This window comes from Trachurus japonicus, chromosome 18, assembly GCF_045865225.1.
Source record: "Trachurus japonicus isolate A0001 chromosome 18, Traja_1.0".
In the NCBI taxonomy this organism is placed as follows: domain Eukaryota; kingdom Metazoa; phylum Chordata; class Actinopteri; order Carangiformes; family Carangidae; genus Trachurus; species Trachurus japonicus.
In genome coordinates this window covers 32207367-32223957 of record NC_140924.1, presented here as the reverse complement: position 1 = coordinate 32223957, position 16591 = coordinate 32207367, and the positions used below count along the sequence as shown (strand labels likewise).

General features: G+C 42.0%; 1 protein-coding gene across 3 annotated transcripts in view; it reads right to left on the bottom strand.

Annotated features, from left to right (window-relative positions):
* The window catches only part of LOC146969646 (phospholipid-transporting ATPase ABCA1), a 170699-nt gene that overhangs the window by 13463 nt on the left and 140645 nt on the right, over positions 1-16591 (bottom strand). For all 3 annotated transcript variants that reach the window (XM_085760153.1, XM_085760154.1, XM_085760152.1), the window contains exons 43-48: positions 16026-16088; positions 14338-14444; positions 10859-11000; positions 9769-9903; positions 7928-8031; positions 6129-6221 (exon numbers count right to left, since the gene is read on the bottom strand). In XM_085760153.1, coding sequence (XP_085616279.1) covers positions 6129-6221; positions 7928-8031; positions 9769-9903; positions 10859-11000; positions 14338-14444; positions 16026-16088 — 644 coding nt within the window. The remainder of the gene's footprint in view (positions 1-6128; positions 6222-7927; positions 8032-9768; positions 9904-10858; positions 11001-14337; positions 14445-16025; positions 16089-16591) is intronic.

Below are 16591 nucleotides of genomic sequence, written 5' to 3'. Positions count from 1 at the left end.
CCACAGTCTGTAATCAGACACCACCACCGCCACCACATCACAGCCGTCCCTGCACATCAAGCTTAATTCATCATCCAATCAAGACTATGACCATAATCCACTTTTGTTTATTATAGCTTCCAGCTAAAGTAATGTGCTTTGTCTGTGGTCTGCCAAGCTCGGGCGAGATGCAAAAACATTTTTCGCAAAAATCCAATAAGGCCAGGAAGCATTGTGGCAGAGGGGGTTTGGCGAAAGCGTTTGGAGTGTATGTGGGTAATGAAATGCTGCTTGTCAGTGACAGTAAAAGGGCTTATCAATTAGCTTCCCCTCATTCTCTCGCCTCCCCTACCTTATTTTTTATTTCCTTTTCTTTGTGCAGCCGCTCAGGGGCTTCACGCAGCACTTTGGGGAAAACTATCTTTCTTTCATATTCATCATTTTTATTCTGCCTCTGTATTCACAACAAAACAAGTTCTTTCATCTTTGATACACTGTCTGTCTGGGCTCTCCTCAAATAAACTCTGCCTGTGTAGGGAAAGGTACACTTGGATCTTTAAACAGCGCCTGCACTACACTCCACAGACGCAACAACAGCGCTGCATGCTTGAAACAATTAATTAGCTTTTAACTAGTAGCTGGTAATATGGTAAATAAAAAAGCGAAGATCGTTGCAATTTGAGGTTGAATACAACCGTGGAGGAAATAATGACTGGATTGTGTTTAAAGTCAAGGCTGTGCGGCATTGTCACAACTAAACCTTTCATAATATTTTACATTAGAGATATAATGCAGCAGCTCAACACAGCATGGCAGAGCCACTGTCATGTCTGCGCTGCAGCTCTCTCTTCTTCATTTTCATTATTCTGCCTCAATCCTCTCCTCCACCCTGGTCGGCTGGAAAGTCGTTCTTCCATGTAATTTAAAACAAACAACAGCCAGACACAGATAAGGGCATGACAGGCAGAAAATAATTCTGCTGCCTTCCTTCATCTGAGGGAGTCTAGAAAGGTCACCCTCACTGCTGCCAAGCCTTGCGTTTGTGTCTGCAGGGGAGGGGGTGGGGGTGGGGGATGGGGGGCAAGAGGTCACGCTGTGGCTTGGGTGGTCTGATGCTTTGATCAGGCAGGAAGTCACCCAAAAAAACTTCCGAAGTTCCTGGAGGGTGGGGAGGGCAGGAGCTCAGCTGGTGGTGTGAGGATAGAGGGATGAAGGGATGGATCGCTGGATAGATAGTAGAGATGGGGGGGTTGATACAGCATAGTATTGCGATATTTTGCATGCTGATATTGTATTGATACGGATGCCAAGTATTGATCTGAACAGACTAAGAAGTTAATTTTATTCAAAAAAATGTTGGAGACGTCATTTGCAGTTAAAGCAGAAGTAAGCGATCCGGTCGTTTTTTGGGTGCGTTTCTTGTCAGCAGATGGAGTTAGCAGTCCCCGCCCTCGTCCCTACGTCACCACACTGACGCACATCCCTTAGCTGCACACACAGAGAGGACCGCCCCTTTATGCCGTTCTCTCTCCTCATTGGATAAAGGTTGTAGGATACAAGGAAAGTTTTCTCTTCGGCTTACAGCAGAGCAGAGCAGAGTGACTGACAGACCCGTGATTCAGACCAAACACTCTATATAAGTGATTGCTGTCGGAAGATATAACTATTTAAGACTTATATTAACACAAACATTCCGCTTACTGCTGCTTTAATAAATCGGGGCGTCTTGTGGCGCAGTGGGTTGAGCTGGCGCCCCATATGCAGAGGCTGCAGTCGGCCCTGCTTCGAATCCCGTATTGGGTGGCCATTTACTACATGTCCGCCTCTCCATTTCCTGTCTCTCTCAACTATCCTATCAATTAACGAAAAAGCCCCAAAAAATGTACAAAAAAAAGCTAAAAGAAAATCGCAATATATCACAGCATTTTGCAATATTTTTAATATTGAAATAATACTGTATCGAGACACAGGTTTCGTGATAATATGGTACCGCAGGGCCTCTGGTGATTCCCACCTCTTATGGCTGATCAATACAGCCATGTTTTTCAATTTGCAATACTATAAGTGACAATCTGAGCAGTGAAGGTGAGTGTGAGAGTTTATCCTTAACCTTGATAGCTGAAAGCTCTTTAATATGTCTGTTAATAGTGTCTGTCTACCTCTATGTTTACAAGTAATACTGTAATCTAACATGGAGGCCGTCATCTGGCTTGTAAAGTTGTTACTACAGGCTTTTCAAAACATGTGTAGCACCTAGCTGTATAGTCATTTCAGTAGACCTTGAAGGGCCGGGTGTAGATGTAGATGTACAGTCGATTCTCGCTTGTTTGTGAGCAGAAAAAGCTTTGACACAAAACCTAAAAGTCTGTCCAAGGACCACATGCTCGCACAATTTAAGATTCCTAGCAACTATCAAGGCTAAAGATGTTCTATACTCTGTGTGCAGCCGGCTCTGGGGCTGGTACAGTATATATACAGTACACCATCTGCGTCTGTCAGTGTTCGAGCAGTCTTAATTACGTACCTACGTTGCTGATGCATTGTAAACCCTAAAGAGAATTATTTTGTCATCCATCTCCGTCGGTGAGACACACTTAAAAGCCGTAAACTATTTAGTTAATGGCACACCTGCAGAGCTGACACAGACTGAGTGGGAAGGAGTTTATTGGACTTCTCAACGTCAACTTCAGGGGATTGATCCAAAACTTTTTAGACACCACTCTTGTAAAAACTCTCCCGCGCCCACAGCGCATTACCTTAATGCATTAAAGGCACTTTACCCCCCACTTTTATATCATGACGTGCCTTAAGCAAGGAGAAAATAAGACTCTAGGCTGTGGTGTGTACTTACGGCAGGTACTCTATGAAGCGGGGAGATATGAATGATATCAATCAGGGGAAAATCCTGCATCGGCTAGTGGGTGGCCTTCCTAACTGACAAGATTATAGGGGAGCTTTTGAAGCTGCTTTTATTGGTTCCACCACTTCATTTGGGTTTACTTAACACCTGGAAGCTTTCATCCAACACACACTGCTATGCTAAAGCACTATTTACAGCCTCTCGCGCTTTTTTTCCTTTCTTTTTTTTTCTCCCCGCTTTTTATTCCTCCTGTTCTCTGTCAGCCTTTCATAAAGTGTGATTGATTTGAGGGGCTCAATATCAGGACAGGTAAGGAGGATGTTTTTAACAACCATGGAGAAAGATAATGAAGGAGCTTCTTAAAATGGCCTCCCTACTGCTCAGACTCCACGGTCCAAAACAAATCTTGAGCCTGTCTCACATGCTAAGCACCTCTCTAGCAGTTTAAATGGATTATTTTTGGCTGAGATGGGGCTTGATTGATACACAGAGGCGGGGTTGTTGAAGCGGCTGTTGGGGCATCTCTGCGATAAAGATGGGCGGGTCACCACCAAACTAAAGGGGGCAGCACTAACAAGCACTTGGATGGCTGGGTTGGAAGCCCTGCCACCTGAGAGTAGCAGAGGGAGGAATAAATAGAGTAATACGGTGAGAGGGTTTTTGAAGCAGAGTGGCGGGGGGAAAGGGAGGGGGCTGGGGGGGTGTGGGGTGGGCGAGGGCTGGGAATGTGGGAGGGTGAACATGTATTACATATGAGCAATAGGGGGTCAAAATGTGCGAGCTGCCCCTGCGGCGAGACGCTGCACTTCTTTCAGGGGCTTGTGATGAAAAAGAGATGGAGGAGCTGGGGGGAGGGGGAGGGTTTGGAGAGGCTGGGGGTGGGTGAGGGGGAAGCTTTGCAGGTCAACCGCTCATGCCATGTGACAACGGCGTGTGCCACCTGCCTCTACGACCCCCCCCCGCTTTCCCCCAACTTCAACCCCATGCCGGCTAATGGAACCATTCCCATCTGCAAACCGGCGACAGCTTGTGCATTGGTGAGGCTCGGCTCCTACATTCATTCACACATTATGGACTCTAACATGAAATATCGGTCATATCGGACTGTGTTTTTCCACCCCTGCAAAGCTGGATTGATGAGGCTCTGGGGCTACTTAAACGACGGCGGCTCACGTGCTACGACAAGGGTTGGGGGGAAGTGGGGCAGGGGGGGGGTAACATGGCAGCACAAACATGTGGCGGGGATAGTGACGAGAAAAGAAAACAGTGAAGACAGTCCTTAATTGCCTTTTCAGTCATTAACAGGGTCCCACACCTCATGAAACATTAATTACACAAAGCGCTTCGGAGATAGGGACGCTTAATTAGAAATTATTCACTGCATGACGAGAACTGAGCGATAGCATTTCGGGCGTCGTGTAAATTGTCCGTGCAAGATCTAAAATAAGCACGGTCGAGAATCGGTGTACACGTTCATGCTTATCTGGCTTCCTCTCACTTGCTCGTCTTGTGAAGTGCAATTCCCTTTTTACCTGATAGCATGTTGAGTGAAGGAGGACATGTGTTAACCCTCTGTTCTCCTCCCCTGTTTGGCTCTTACCTATCCTATAACACCTGTGCGGTTCATAAATTATTTACACCACCTTGCTCTTCCCCCTGCAGACAGGGTCTAATTGACACAGAGGATCTGTCAATTACGGAGGGACTGATTGGTGTGCCGCTCTTCCGCTTCAAACCCTTCGCCTCTCAACTCATTCTCACTCTTTTTTTGACCCCATCTATGCTCCGCCTTGTCTTTCTCCCCGGCGATCTAAAAGCACAGCAAATGATATGACATTAACGCTCTTGATGGGAAATACCCTTGACACCGCTGCCCCCTCCTTGCTGTTCCAGGCGTTTCCCCCTAATCCCCTGTACAACTTGAAAAATGGTCCGCTCCACCCCTCCTCCCAGGTGTATTGATCTTTCCCTCCACCAAACGATTGCCACCGCATATTCCCGTCGTCGGTGGAGCTCTCTTGTGTGAGTGTGTGTGTGTGTGTATGGAATGTCCTTCCCCTCGCAAGATCATACAATGGAGTGGTAATAATGTCACCAGACTGTACCTAAGGTAATGGATCGGCCTCACTGTTACATGCAGGGCTCGGGGCATAAGTGCTGGCCTTGGGAAATGTCAGATTAATATCAGAGAGCGGACCTGGAGTGCTAAGAGTTAAGGGCAGGAGATATCTGCGATGAAGATGTAGCAAAACGCATTAAGGGACATGTAACAAACCTATTAGGGGTGTGCATAAGGACAAGGATGGTGTTGGAAATAATTAATGGGTCTGAAGGGAAACAAATGTGAAACTGAGATAATGGAGAAAGATTTGGGACACTAAGCCGAGGCCCACAGACCTGACCGTCTGCACATTTTCTGCGTATATGGATCTTGGTGAAAGCAATACAATAACATTGATGAGTCTAGACAAAAAAAGGCCTTCTAGCTTAGTGCACTGAAACATATAAAGCAAAAAAACTTCTTTGTAAGCAAAACAAATGAATCCATTATGGTGAGTCTGCATATCTCTGAAACTTCAAAGCAGACAGACAGTGACGTTGCATAAAATATTAAGGGACAGTTCAATATTTTGGAATATCTGCTCAGCCAGATGAAAATATTGATATCATATTTCATTTCTGTACAATAAAATATGAAGCTAAAGTCAGCTGCCGGTGAACTAAACAGTGAACTGGTGTTGTTTGTGCAAAAGTAACAGAATCTGCCCACCAGCACTCCTTAAGATGTAATTAATGACCTTCACAAAAGTGTAAAAATCTACAGTCTGACATGAACATACACGTAAAGGAGTGATAGCTATCATCTCATGGCAGCCAACTCTTGACAAGAAGGTGTTCATGATAAAATGTAGTACTGTTCCTTTAATGACTTTGCTACTGTGGAGTTTATGTGAAGTTCCACTGGTGCTGCACTTTTTGATAAATTGTGTTCTTCTTGGTGCATCTCCTGTACAGCCCTCATGAGCTGCAGCAATAAATGATAGAAGACAGATATGCATTCTTTCCTTTTCTCCCTCAAAAAAATCTGAACCGTATTCTTTTTTATTGCCAATATACACGGCCTCATGTTATTTATACATACAGTATAAATAACAGAACACCTCAGTGGGACCTCTTTCATCTCGACTCAAGGAGCATCAAAGATTTTTTTTACTTTGTGTGTTTGTTTTTGGTTTTTTTTTTACTTATACTCTTGGTCTAATGTAATCTATGACAAAAGGACCCTTACCTGCTCTTCAGATGCTGAATGCTCCCGAGACACTTGAAGCGACCGTTCACCATGATAGCCATGCGTGTGCACAGTGCTTCACACTCCTCCATGCTATTGAAAGAAAGAGCGGGAAATTTCGCAGCATGAGTGGGAAGTAGCAATAATATCAGATGCTTGAGTTATTTTCTTTTCAGATAAGAAGCAATGGCAATCTTCTTTGAAGGAGATATAACACTGACTTTTCGCGACTTTCCTCCTTCTCATTCAACCTGCGCCAGAGCCGAAACGACGGCACAGATGACATTTGTAAAGAGACACTCTTTGTCAATATTAGAGTATGTAAAGTCATTATTGTGTTGATAAAGCTCCTGACTATTTTTCACTGAGATGTCTCCCCAGTTACAGTTCACGTTTGGGTTAGAGCATCTCTACATGTCACTATAACACCTTAAATGGACGACAAATCTGGCAATTAGAGGGAGGGAAAGGGACCATCTGTAGTTCTTATTATCTCATTTTTCCTCTTTGGGTCTTGGGCTGGAGTGCAAGTCATTTGTAGCTGAGGCAAAACCTGTGAAGCCTTCCTGAGGAATGGTGCAATTAGGATTATGACTTTGTAAAACCTGGTGGATCCGCCACTTAACAAAACACAACCACCTGGTCATGCCATGGACGATTGGAAGCAGCTCAGCCACGCTGCCTAGGACAACAACAAATGCTCTTATTTCTGATTGAAGGCAACACATGTAATGAGGGCAATGTAGTCCAAATAAAAACAACAGCGCAGATTATTCACATGAACTGCCAGGAACACAGATGATTCAAAACCTTAGCGGTTTGGGAAATGGTAAAATGAAGAGGCCTATGAATCCATTGACAAAAATTGAGGCATTAATTTTTTTTCCCTTTATCACAACCATGTCCAAAAATAGCCAACATTACAGAAAGAAGTTAGCGGGAACTTAACTTTCCTCCAGGAACTATTGTATAATGAAAAGAGTCACACTCAACACTCATATTGACAGTTTCTCTTTTCATGTTGGGCGGGGGGGCAGCCAGTCAATATGTCCTCATGCTTCATGAAGGATTTCAAGCTGTCACTGTGGTTCTGGCAGCCAGTATTACCTGCCACACAGGGCACAATGCCTTCAAACTAAAGGGTCACTCAAATCAATTATAATCAAAATATCTAAAGTTGTGTCAAAGCAAATTTAATTCGGTAGAATTTCATGATATATCTAACATAGATACTTAATATTTCATTGAAAACTGGTGTGTTTATTAAGGGTGACCCCAAATAGTCAACTATTCTATGATTGGATTCAGAGAGGTCTGATTTGAATATCAAATCATTGCAAAATGTGGTTATGAAAAAAATCATACCATTCTGAATATATAGGGGTGCTCGCCGCTGCTGAACATCTGATTTTACACAGAATTTCACACTATGGGCTTTATGCACAGCTCCACTACTTCCTGAAATAAGCCAGCTCGTTTATTTCCTGTCTTACATTATTGGACCAACTGATTAATCCAGGTGTGTCTGACCATTATTGTGAGGTCAGACACACCTGGATCACTAAACGTATGTATTGTGTCATGGGCAGGCTGTACAGTGTCAGAACAAAGGTTCAATTTAATTTATACAAACTGTCACAACATTACTATTTATTGTACTGATGGAAATTTGCTTGGACACTTTACAATACACATTCACTTAAATGGATCATTTGGTTGCTTCGCTATTGAAGAGACAAAATATCCTACTCTCATCTTTGTGGGTGGAGAAAATAAGTATATTCTAAGTGATCCTGCACCTGTGTGATGTGAGGATGACTGAGCGCCCCTCCCTGATGACGCTGAGGATGCAGTCCCACAGGAAGCGCCGGGCCTTGGGGTCCATCCCAGTGGTTGGCTCATCCTACGAGAAAACAGACCTTCATTACATCATGTGTTTTGGGAACGTGGTATAAAATTGAAGGTAATAATCTAATTTCACCACATCGGTTAATGATGTGTCTGGGTGAAAAATAAAAGGAAATATGTGCATAAATTGTTAGAGAAACATAATGAGCAGTAATAAGCAGCATTCTTCAAGCTAAATGGAGAACTGTGGATTTGTGTATAAATAAATGTGTATGACAGCTCTTACACCATCATCCAAAACACTGTCACACTGAGGCCCAGAGACTTGTCCTATATATACATAAAAACACACATAGGCACATGGCACATAGGCACAATTGTAGGTGAATTCAGAGAAGGCCTGATGCCCACAACATGGAGACACATACTGAAGCTCTATCCAACACAACACACACACACAGACCCACACACACACACACAAGTCTCAGTGACTTGCTTTTTCTTTTTCCTCAGGGCTAGTCTGTCCATGCACGATTAGAGACTGACAGTACTCAGTCCATTGGCTGGTTTCGTTCCAGGCCTGGTTCTCCCTCACTAGCACAATCCTACAAATCCCATGGGGTCCTTCCATCACCGTGCCCGATGAGTCCCTGTGCAAACCTTATGTGGCACTGCCTGGAGGCCGCCTGGGCTCCCTGGGCTAGCACACAATACTGAAACTGACACAGACACTGACAACACATTATCCCGCTGCCTCAAAGTGAAGGCTAGCCTGGCTCAGGCGAGTAAATAAGGAGGTTTGGAACAGTGCAGCTCCACAGCCTGCAAACTGAGCCAGAAAACAGAAATGACTGGAAAGATTATTCAGTGAATGTTGCCATTTATTATGGGTTGCTCATTACCTGAAAAAAAATGATATTAGCCACACCATTTGATGCACTGTTTTTATGCTAATGTATTTATAACAGTTTACAGGAAGGCAAATTAAATGGTAAAATGATCTACTGTATGTTTCAACTTATTTGGGAATATAAACAACTGCGTTTTTTTTTTTATCTCTATCTTTTATCATTCAGCTTTATATGACATTGTGATGCGGTGGGATAAGTCAAACCTGAAATTAATCATAATTAAAATTTATACCAAACACACAGCCCCCCGTGGGGAGTCCCCAACGTGATTTAAAGCCATTAAAGTCTGTTCCTCTAGATAACATGGACACAACCTCCTAATTCATGTTAAAGCCGCTTAATTGAAAACATGTGATGCAGTATGTTCTGAGTCATGCTTTCATTAATCTTCCATCGCAGAGAAAATGCTTTTGCCCTCAGTTTTAACTCCTGATGGATAGGAATTTAATGTGTGTTAAAGTAGTTCTGTGCTGCGCAAATTGGTACTTCCCTGAGAAAAAGTGATGAATTAAAACATGACCAGTGAGTGACCCCTGAAACATACACCGTCCTCATCCACAAATAATATACTTGTGATCCTTGGGGAAATTCAGTCAGGATTTGCGAATTTGATCCATATCTTGTTTTTTTTTCTTCTCTCTCTCTATTTCTCATTTCAGAAAGCATACATTAGCCCAAATTCCCATACTCTATCATTTTCTTACCACATTCTAGTCTCTGTGCGCTTGTAAAGAGAGAGAAAAAACTCCCAGATCTGCTGTAATCCAAACATCTGCACCACATCAATATTGATTTAAAATATTACAGTCTTAAGTCTTAATAAAACAGAAGCGTATCACATTCTCACTGTGTACAACACATCAATAAAAGCTGTATCTCACCAGAAAGATCACTGGAGGACAACCGATCAGGGCTATAGCCGTGGAGAGTTTACGCTTGTTCCCACCACTGTAGGTTCCTGCAGACTTGTTGGAATATTTGACCAAACCCAACTTCTGGATCCCCCACTCAGCCACCTTTAGAAGAGGTTAAAAAAAGAAAAGAAAAAACGACACAAAGTGAACATTATGGTGTCAAGAAGAGTGTTTTCGTGATGGATGATATTTTGGCTTAGATCTCCGTTGTATTTAAGCTCGGTGGCTTTCAAGGACGAGGCATGACAGCTGGCATCGCTGTAAGACCTTAATCACAGGCTGGTGAGGCACTTTACTGTTCTCCCTCCTATTTCAACAATTTCTCGTCAAACACCAGCGTTCAGGAGCATCGCCAGTGTGCACAATATCACCAGGTCTCAGAGGGGCGTGTTTAAGTGGCACACTGGATGCAGACTGTGGGCCCTGCGTTTCATTTACAATGCATTCCTTGCAAATACATGTGAATATATTGGATTGAAGATTATGTAAATATGACAACACGAGGGTTTGGTTGGAGGATCGCCACCGAACTGGCGATATGACAATGGGCAAGTGTAAAATTAAGAGTTATGCTAGCAGCGCAGAACAGGGTCCCTTTGGACTGCAGCTAAGAGATCAAAGTCCTGGCGCCAGGTCTGAGGTCTATGGTCGCCGCCAGCCTCTTCCTCTTTTGATCATACTGTTGCAGAAGCGGGCCGTGCGCGAGGAGTGCAGGGAGGCCGCATAGGGCTGGCCACACCACTAGGCATGGTGAATAATGTAGAGCCATAACCCACAGCTGCTGCTTTTCTACCACCGGCCATTTTTCATTATGTATGGCTTCTCCCATTGAGGTTATCTATCACTTTGACGTGTGCTCCAGCTTGCCCTACATGAATTCTGGTTGAAAAAGCATTTGATGATAACAATAAAAACATTTCTGAAAGAGGACATGAACATGGTTCGGCATATATTTTGTTTTAATCCCCAATTATGATGACTAATCTACATTCATGTTCAAACAGTGCTTCACAATGAATTTTAAATGTGCAAGGACAAGAAGTAGGAGGGTGGTTACCATGGTGACCTCATTTTCTGGTACCCCTCGTAACCTGGCGTAGAACTCCAGATGTTCTCGTCCAGTAAGCAGGTCATCGATAGCATCAAACTGAGGACAATAACCCATATTCTGGTGCACATCCCTCATTTCTGTCCGTATGCTGAGAGAAAGAACAAGCATGTTATTTGACAATGGCTTCCATTAGTGTCTGACATTAAAGACCTACAGACTATAAAAAATATATAAATAAAAACGTAGCAATACAGAGAGTATGATGTGATGAGAATGATGAGAACAGTTAGTAGGCCAAGTAGCGTACACTTCATTTATTCTGACTATTGCATTTCAAAGAGAACTAAGATTTAAATTGATTTAGTGGGAAAGATTCATTAAATATCCACAATAACTTGATAAGAAAAAGAAAATCAGAGCAGAGAGTGTCAAGGACTGTGTTTCTCTTTGAATCTCTTCCAAAATAATATAGAGAAGCAGAGAGGTTCATTTGACACATACTGTAGGCTACTTGTACTCTCTGCCTTTGAAACTAAAGACAAGGCAAACAAAAATAATAAAAAATTTAACTAAAACAACTGAACACAAAAACAATGGGAAATCATCTTTTCCAATCAGTTCCAGGCACAGCAACATGCCGCTCTAGAGGCAACTGAAATAATGGCAGTAATAGCTCCAGACAAAGACATACTTTTTCTTTTCACAATCTATGAAATTAATACTTTCACCACCTGCAGGGAGCAAATGTTACAGCTGATTTTACTTTTTCCTTTTATAGCTGCTTTGCTTTTCCAGACATAATATTGAACCCATTTTTTTCCCCTAAATGTTATTTTCCCAGAGCAATGGTCAGCCTCAGGGAAACTAAATGTAATTTGATGTGTTTGGAGGCTGCAGGTGGTGGACTGAAAGCTTTGGTGATCTAATATTATGTTTTGTTTTAGTTTTGATAAAGGTTCATGATAAGATAGGTTATAGCCTTTATCAGGAACAACCCATCACAACTCCATGTTTTTAGTTTGTTAGCACTGGTGGACAGATTCTACTGCCGCCCACCAAATAAAGACCCTAACTGTTGACTTTGCTGGTGGTAACCATTTAGGTTTACTGCCCCAAACTAAAGCCATTAAACTGCATCTATGGAGATGCTTAAAGAAAATTAACCAATCAAAATAAAAATTATTTTAATAAAGAATTTAGCTGTTTTTCCTGTCTGCTAATTACCAAAACAGCTGGCTACTAGCATACATGCTTTTACAAGAGAATGCTGTCCACAGTTTCTCCTCCATTTAATTTTGAAGTAGTTGGTGGCAACCTGTGTGACTTTAATTTATTACACCACTACACGGTCCATTTAAAGATAAGACATTTTGACAAATATGCTTATTCTGTTTCGGTTAGGCGCTTCACCTAGCATAAGCCTGGAAGCACAGCTAGAGATTTAAAAAAAATGTGTGTACCAGCACCTCCTTGATTATTTGTTATATGTTAAGAAGAAGTATGCATTGCAAACCTTTGAGAATTAGCACGTTTTCTGCATGAATTGGGCAAAAAATATGATCTTATATTTTATATATATATATGATCTTATATTATATAGAACACTGTTTGTATGTGACTTGATATATATATATATATATCTTAGCAGGCCGGCTTTGCTCTTTAGCTTGATATATATATATATATATATATATATATATATATATATATATATATATATATATATATATATATCAAGTCACATACAGACAAACAGTGTTCTTTAATTGAATGCAGTCTTTAATAGTCAGTAGCTATAGATTAGATCTCCTTAAAGTTCAAGAGGAATCTTTGGACCATCTTTGCAGACCTGCTTCAGCTCAGACCTCAGACATATTCTTAGCATGTCTGGTGTGAACATTTCTATATAATATACATTGATGTCCAGGCATGACTGGGCTCCAAAAGAACAGCTACTTACTCCTGTCAGATACCTTGATAACCAGAGGCAGCAATGATCTTTCCATTGTATCTTTTAATGCTGGTTTGCAATACCCTTTTTACACCATGATCTCCCAAACAATGTGATCTTGTTTGCAGCAGTAGATAAAAGATTTCCCCTGAAGTATTATAAAATAGACAGTGTTATATCAGAATTTTAGTTTGATGAAGATTTGATCATTCAATTTTATTCATGCTTAAATTTATATATAAATGCAGCAGGATATGCCAGAAAGGGTTTGCCTTCTTTCTTCCCATTATTTATCAAAGTGTAAAACTTACAAGTTGTAGCTTGTTGCTGAATTGTTTTAATTGGCCAACTTAAGAGGTGCTGGTGGGTGGATTCTTTTTACTTTTGGCGAGGGCACATTATCATCCCCCACTTTCAGCCTGTACAGTATGCTAAGTTAAGATCATCGCCAGCTGGCTCTGGCTTCTCATTTAGATTACATGACAGTGGTGTCAATATTCTGCTTTGAAACACGAGTGAGATTGTCCACTGCGGCTGTCAGTTTGCTGTTGGTCTTAGCAGGCCGGCTTTGCTCTTTAGCATTCGACAGGCAGCGACTCTGGGCGGTGAAACAGATGGCGAATGCAGGTATGAGCAGCTAGTCCTCGTGAGCTCACAATTACAGATAAGAGGGAGAGTTGTTGCTTCTTCTCTTCTGCTGATCATTCTTGCCAATGCAGAGAAAGCGTAATGAGCTGAAAACAGAAGAGTGGGAGTGCTCACATCTGTTTTTCTCTCTTTTCAGTTTTTCCTCTAAAGGTCTGTGGGATTTTTCTTTGATCTCCATTGCCCACATTAATCAACATTAATAATGCTGTGTTAGGTCTTGCTCTATTCAGCTCCTTTTCTTTTGAGAACATAGACTTAAATACCAGGTATATATATATATGTACACATGGACTATAGCAACCGCCGTGATGCACAAGCAGCCGCAGCTCACACTCAGCCATGCTGCCATGCAGATGTATGTTGTTTGTTCCTAAAAATAAGGAGGAGAATATCTTCCTTCGCTCAAGTGCTTGAGTCTCATATTGGCAGTGTCAAGGTTTTTTTTTTTAGGCATGTACAAAGATTTCTTATGACTGATTCTGCAAAGGCAGAAACAAAAAACATAGCAAGGTACAGGGCCAGGATGTGAAAAGGAATGATACATGTGCAAGATGTGCAAGAGGTAGGAAGAAAGAGAGAGCAGAGTCTTCTGCATTTCTTTCTGAGAATATCGCAGTGAGGAGACATGAGAGAAACCCGAGTTGAAAAGGCAGAGACGGCAGAATTTATAAGAGATATCAAAACCACCTAGCCAAGAAAAAACAAAGAGTGAAAAAGTGTGAGAGATAGAGAAATAGAAAGCTGTGGTGCACTGATGCTGGAGTGGCTCCGAAAAGGTGCGAGCTAAAAATAAAAAAACCCTCGGCTCGATTCCCACCTGAAACGCCATGTTGGGTGGTTAATTATGATGAGTTACTCTGTGCACTAGCGGGACTTAGCGCCTCACCTGTATCCATTTAGGAAGGCCTCTCCACCAGAGACCGGGATGTCTCCTGTCAGCATCTTGAATGTGGTGGTTTTCCCAGCCCCATTGATTCCCAGCAAGCCAAAACACTGGGTGGAGACAACAGGGAGGCCTCCATTAGGACACAGTGTTTCATACATGCAAGCCTCATTGGAAAACAAACAGGATGCAGTTGTGATGGATGACATTTCAAATTGTCCTTTATGTAGATATAATTTCTTTGAACAAATCTTCTCCCTTAAATCCTTTTATAGACTGAATAAATATTGTAAATATATAATTGAAACTAGAATGTATAGTGCGCATGACTGCTTCATTGTTTACCAAAATAACAGACTGATATTTCTGCGCACAAACAAAACAACAGACGGTAAATCAACACTGCAGACACACAGGAACAAATACTGTAAGAAGTCGACCGTTCCCAACAGCATTTCTCTCTGCCTCTGTAAATTGCTACAACAAACATTATCCCCTCTTCTTCTTTTCTCCCTGACGCTGCTGATTTTGCTTCTCTCTGGAGGGCACGAGGCAGGAAGTTGTCTCTGCGGCGCCCCGGCGGTCACGTGACCCGCCTTAGGTGCTCTGGCTGCGGCATAAATATTTGATTTCTGTCATTCATTGATCCCTGCTTGTTTGTGACCTGTGCTTCTGAATGCATAGAGGGAGACTAAGCTTGATGTAAATAATGCATGGAAATGCAGTGTGTGATCAGCAGAGCCCCGTGAATCACAATATTCCACTAGCATTTACACTGGGCTTTGAGTAAACAGTGGCAGAGAGGATGGGAACCAGAGGAAATCCCACCAATCACGACCGAGATTATGTTTAAATCAAGCTTCCACGACTACACCGTCTGTGTGTGCGGCAGTGAGTACAAGTATATGGGCATTTGTAATATATAACAATGTTGAAGGCTTCCCTGCCCAAAAGGTTCACCTGTCACCTGTTCACCATTTGTTTAATTGAGTCTCTTTGTGCCAATTTATAATTGTGCTAAACATCACGGTGTGCTCATGCCTTTGCTCCACAGATTCCACTGTCTAGAAATGAAATTCTCTTCTAATAGCCTGCCTGTGTTTTTCAGCACACACATGCTTGGCAGGAGCATTATAGCAGGAAACAAGTCCAATAAGTAGATTTGTGTTATTCTTACCACCTTCTTTAAGCAGTGTTTGGTGGATATTTTGATTCTTCTCAGAAATATCTGACTGTAAATCAAGTTCTAGTTCATAGTTTTTAAATATTGTCCTTGTAGTGTCACATTATGTAATAACGCAGCATTATGTAATAATGTAATACATTTTCATCTCATTATGTAATAATGCTGCATTTTGTAATAAAATTCTTGAATGCAATATGTAATAAATTTGCCTCATTTTGAAATAAGTTGTTACTATTGTAATGCACAAATTATTCAAGAATGCATTCAAGAATTTTATTACAAAATGTGGCAGATTATTACAAAATGCAGTTATTACTGTACATAATGGGGTGAAAATGTATTACATTATTACATAATGTTGTGCTCCAGTTGTACCTTAATATTCACTTCTTGGCTAATGTGTCTTATTTTAGTTGATTGACGTCCACATTGACAACAAATCCGTCTTAAATGAGGAAATGTGACTTCCGCAGTTGCCCGTGTGATTCAGCAGCATCTGGCTCACCTCTGCAGCAGGTACGCCCACACATAGCTTGTCCACAGCAGGGGTGCTCTTCCGAGGGTATACCTGCAGGGAGCAGACAATAAAAATGAATCAACTAGCCCGCTACAGAAAGGAAGAGAGAAAGAGGGAGAGGAGGCAGGGAAAGGGTGGGGAGCAGACAGTGTGAAAGATAGCAGAGAGTATGGCATGAGAAAATATGGAGCGATACACCAGAGCAGCAGGGAAGAGGTGAGATGGAAGAAGCAGGTGGAAAAAGAAGGACAGAGAAGAGAAAGTGAAGGAAACAAATTTTAACAAGAGGGGATAATTTGCAACATTTAGAACGAGCCAGATGGGAAAAGGTATTAAAAAAAACAGAGAGACACTTGTACGGGGGGGGTATGAACATTAGTATTTGTGACTGCAGTGACAGCATTCATGAGCAAATCTGTCTCCACTCTGAGCACCACTTCAATACCCTCACTAACCTTCAACAAACTCACAAGTCCCCCACTGTCTCATGTACAGACACCAACTTTAAGCATGGCTGCATTCAGTGGTGCAGTGTGATGACATTAGGGAAAAGT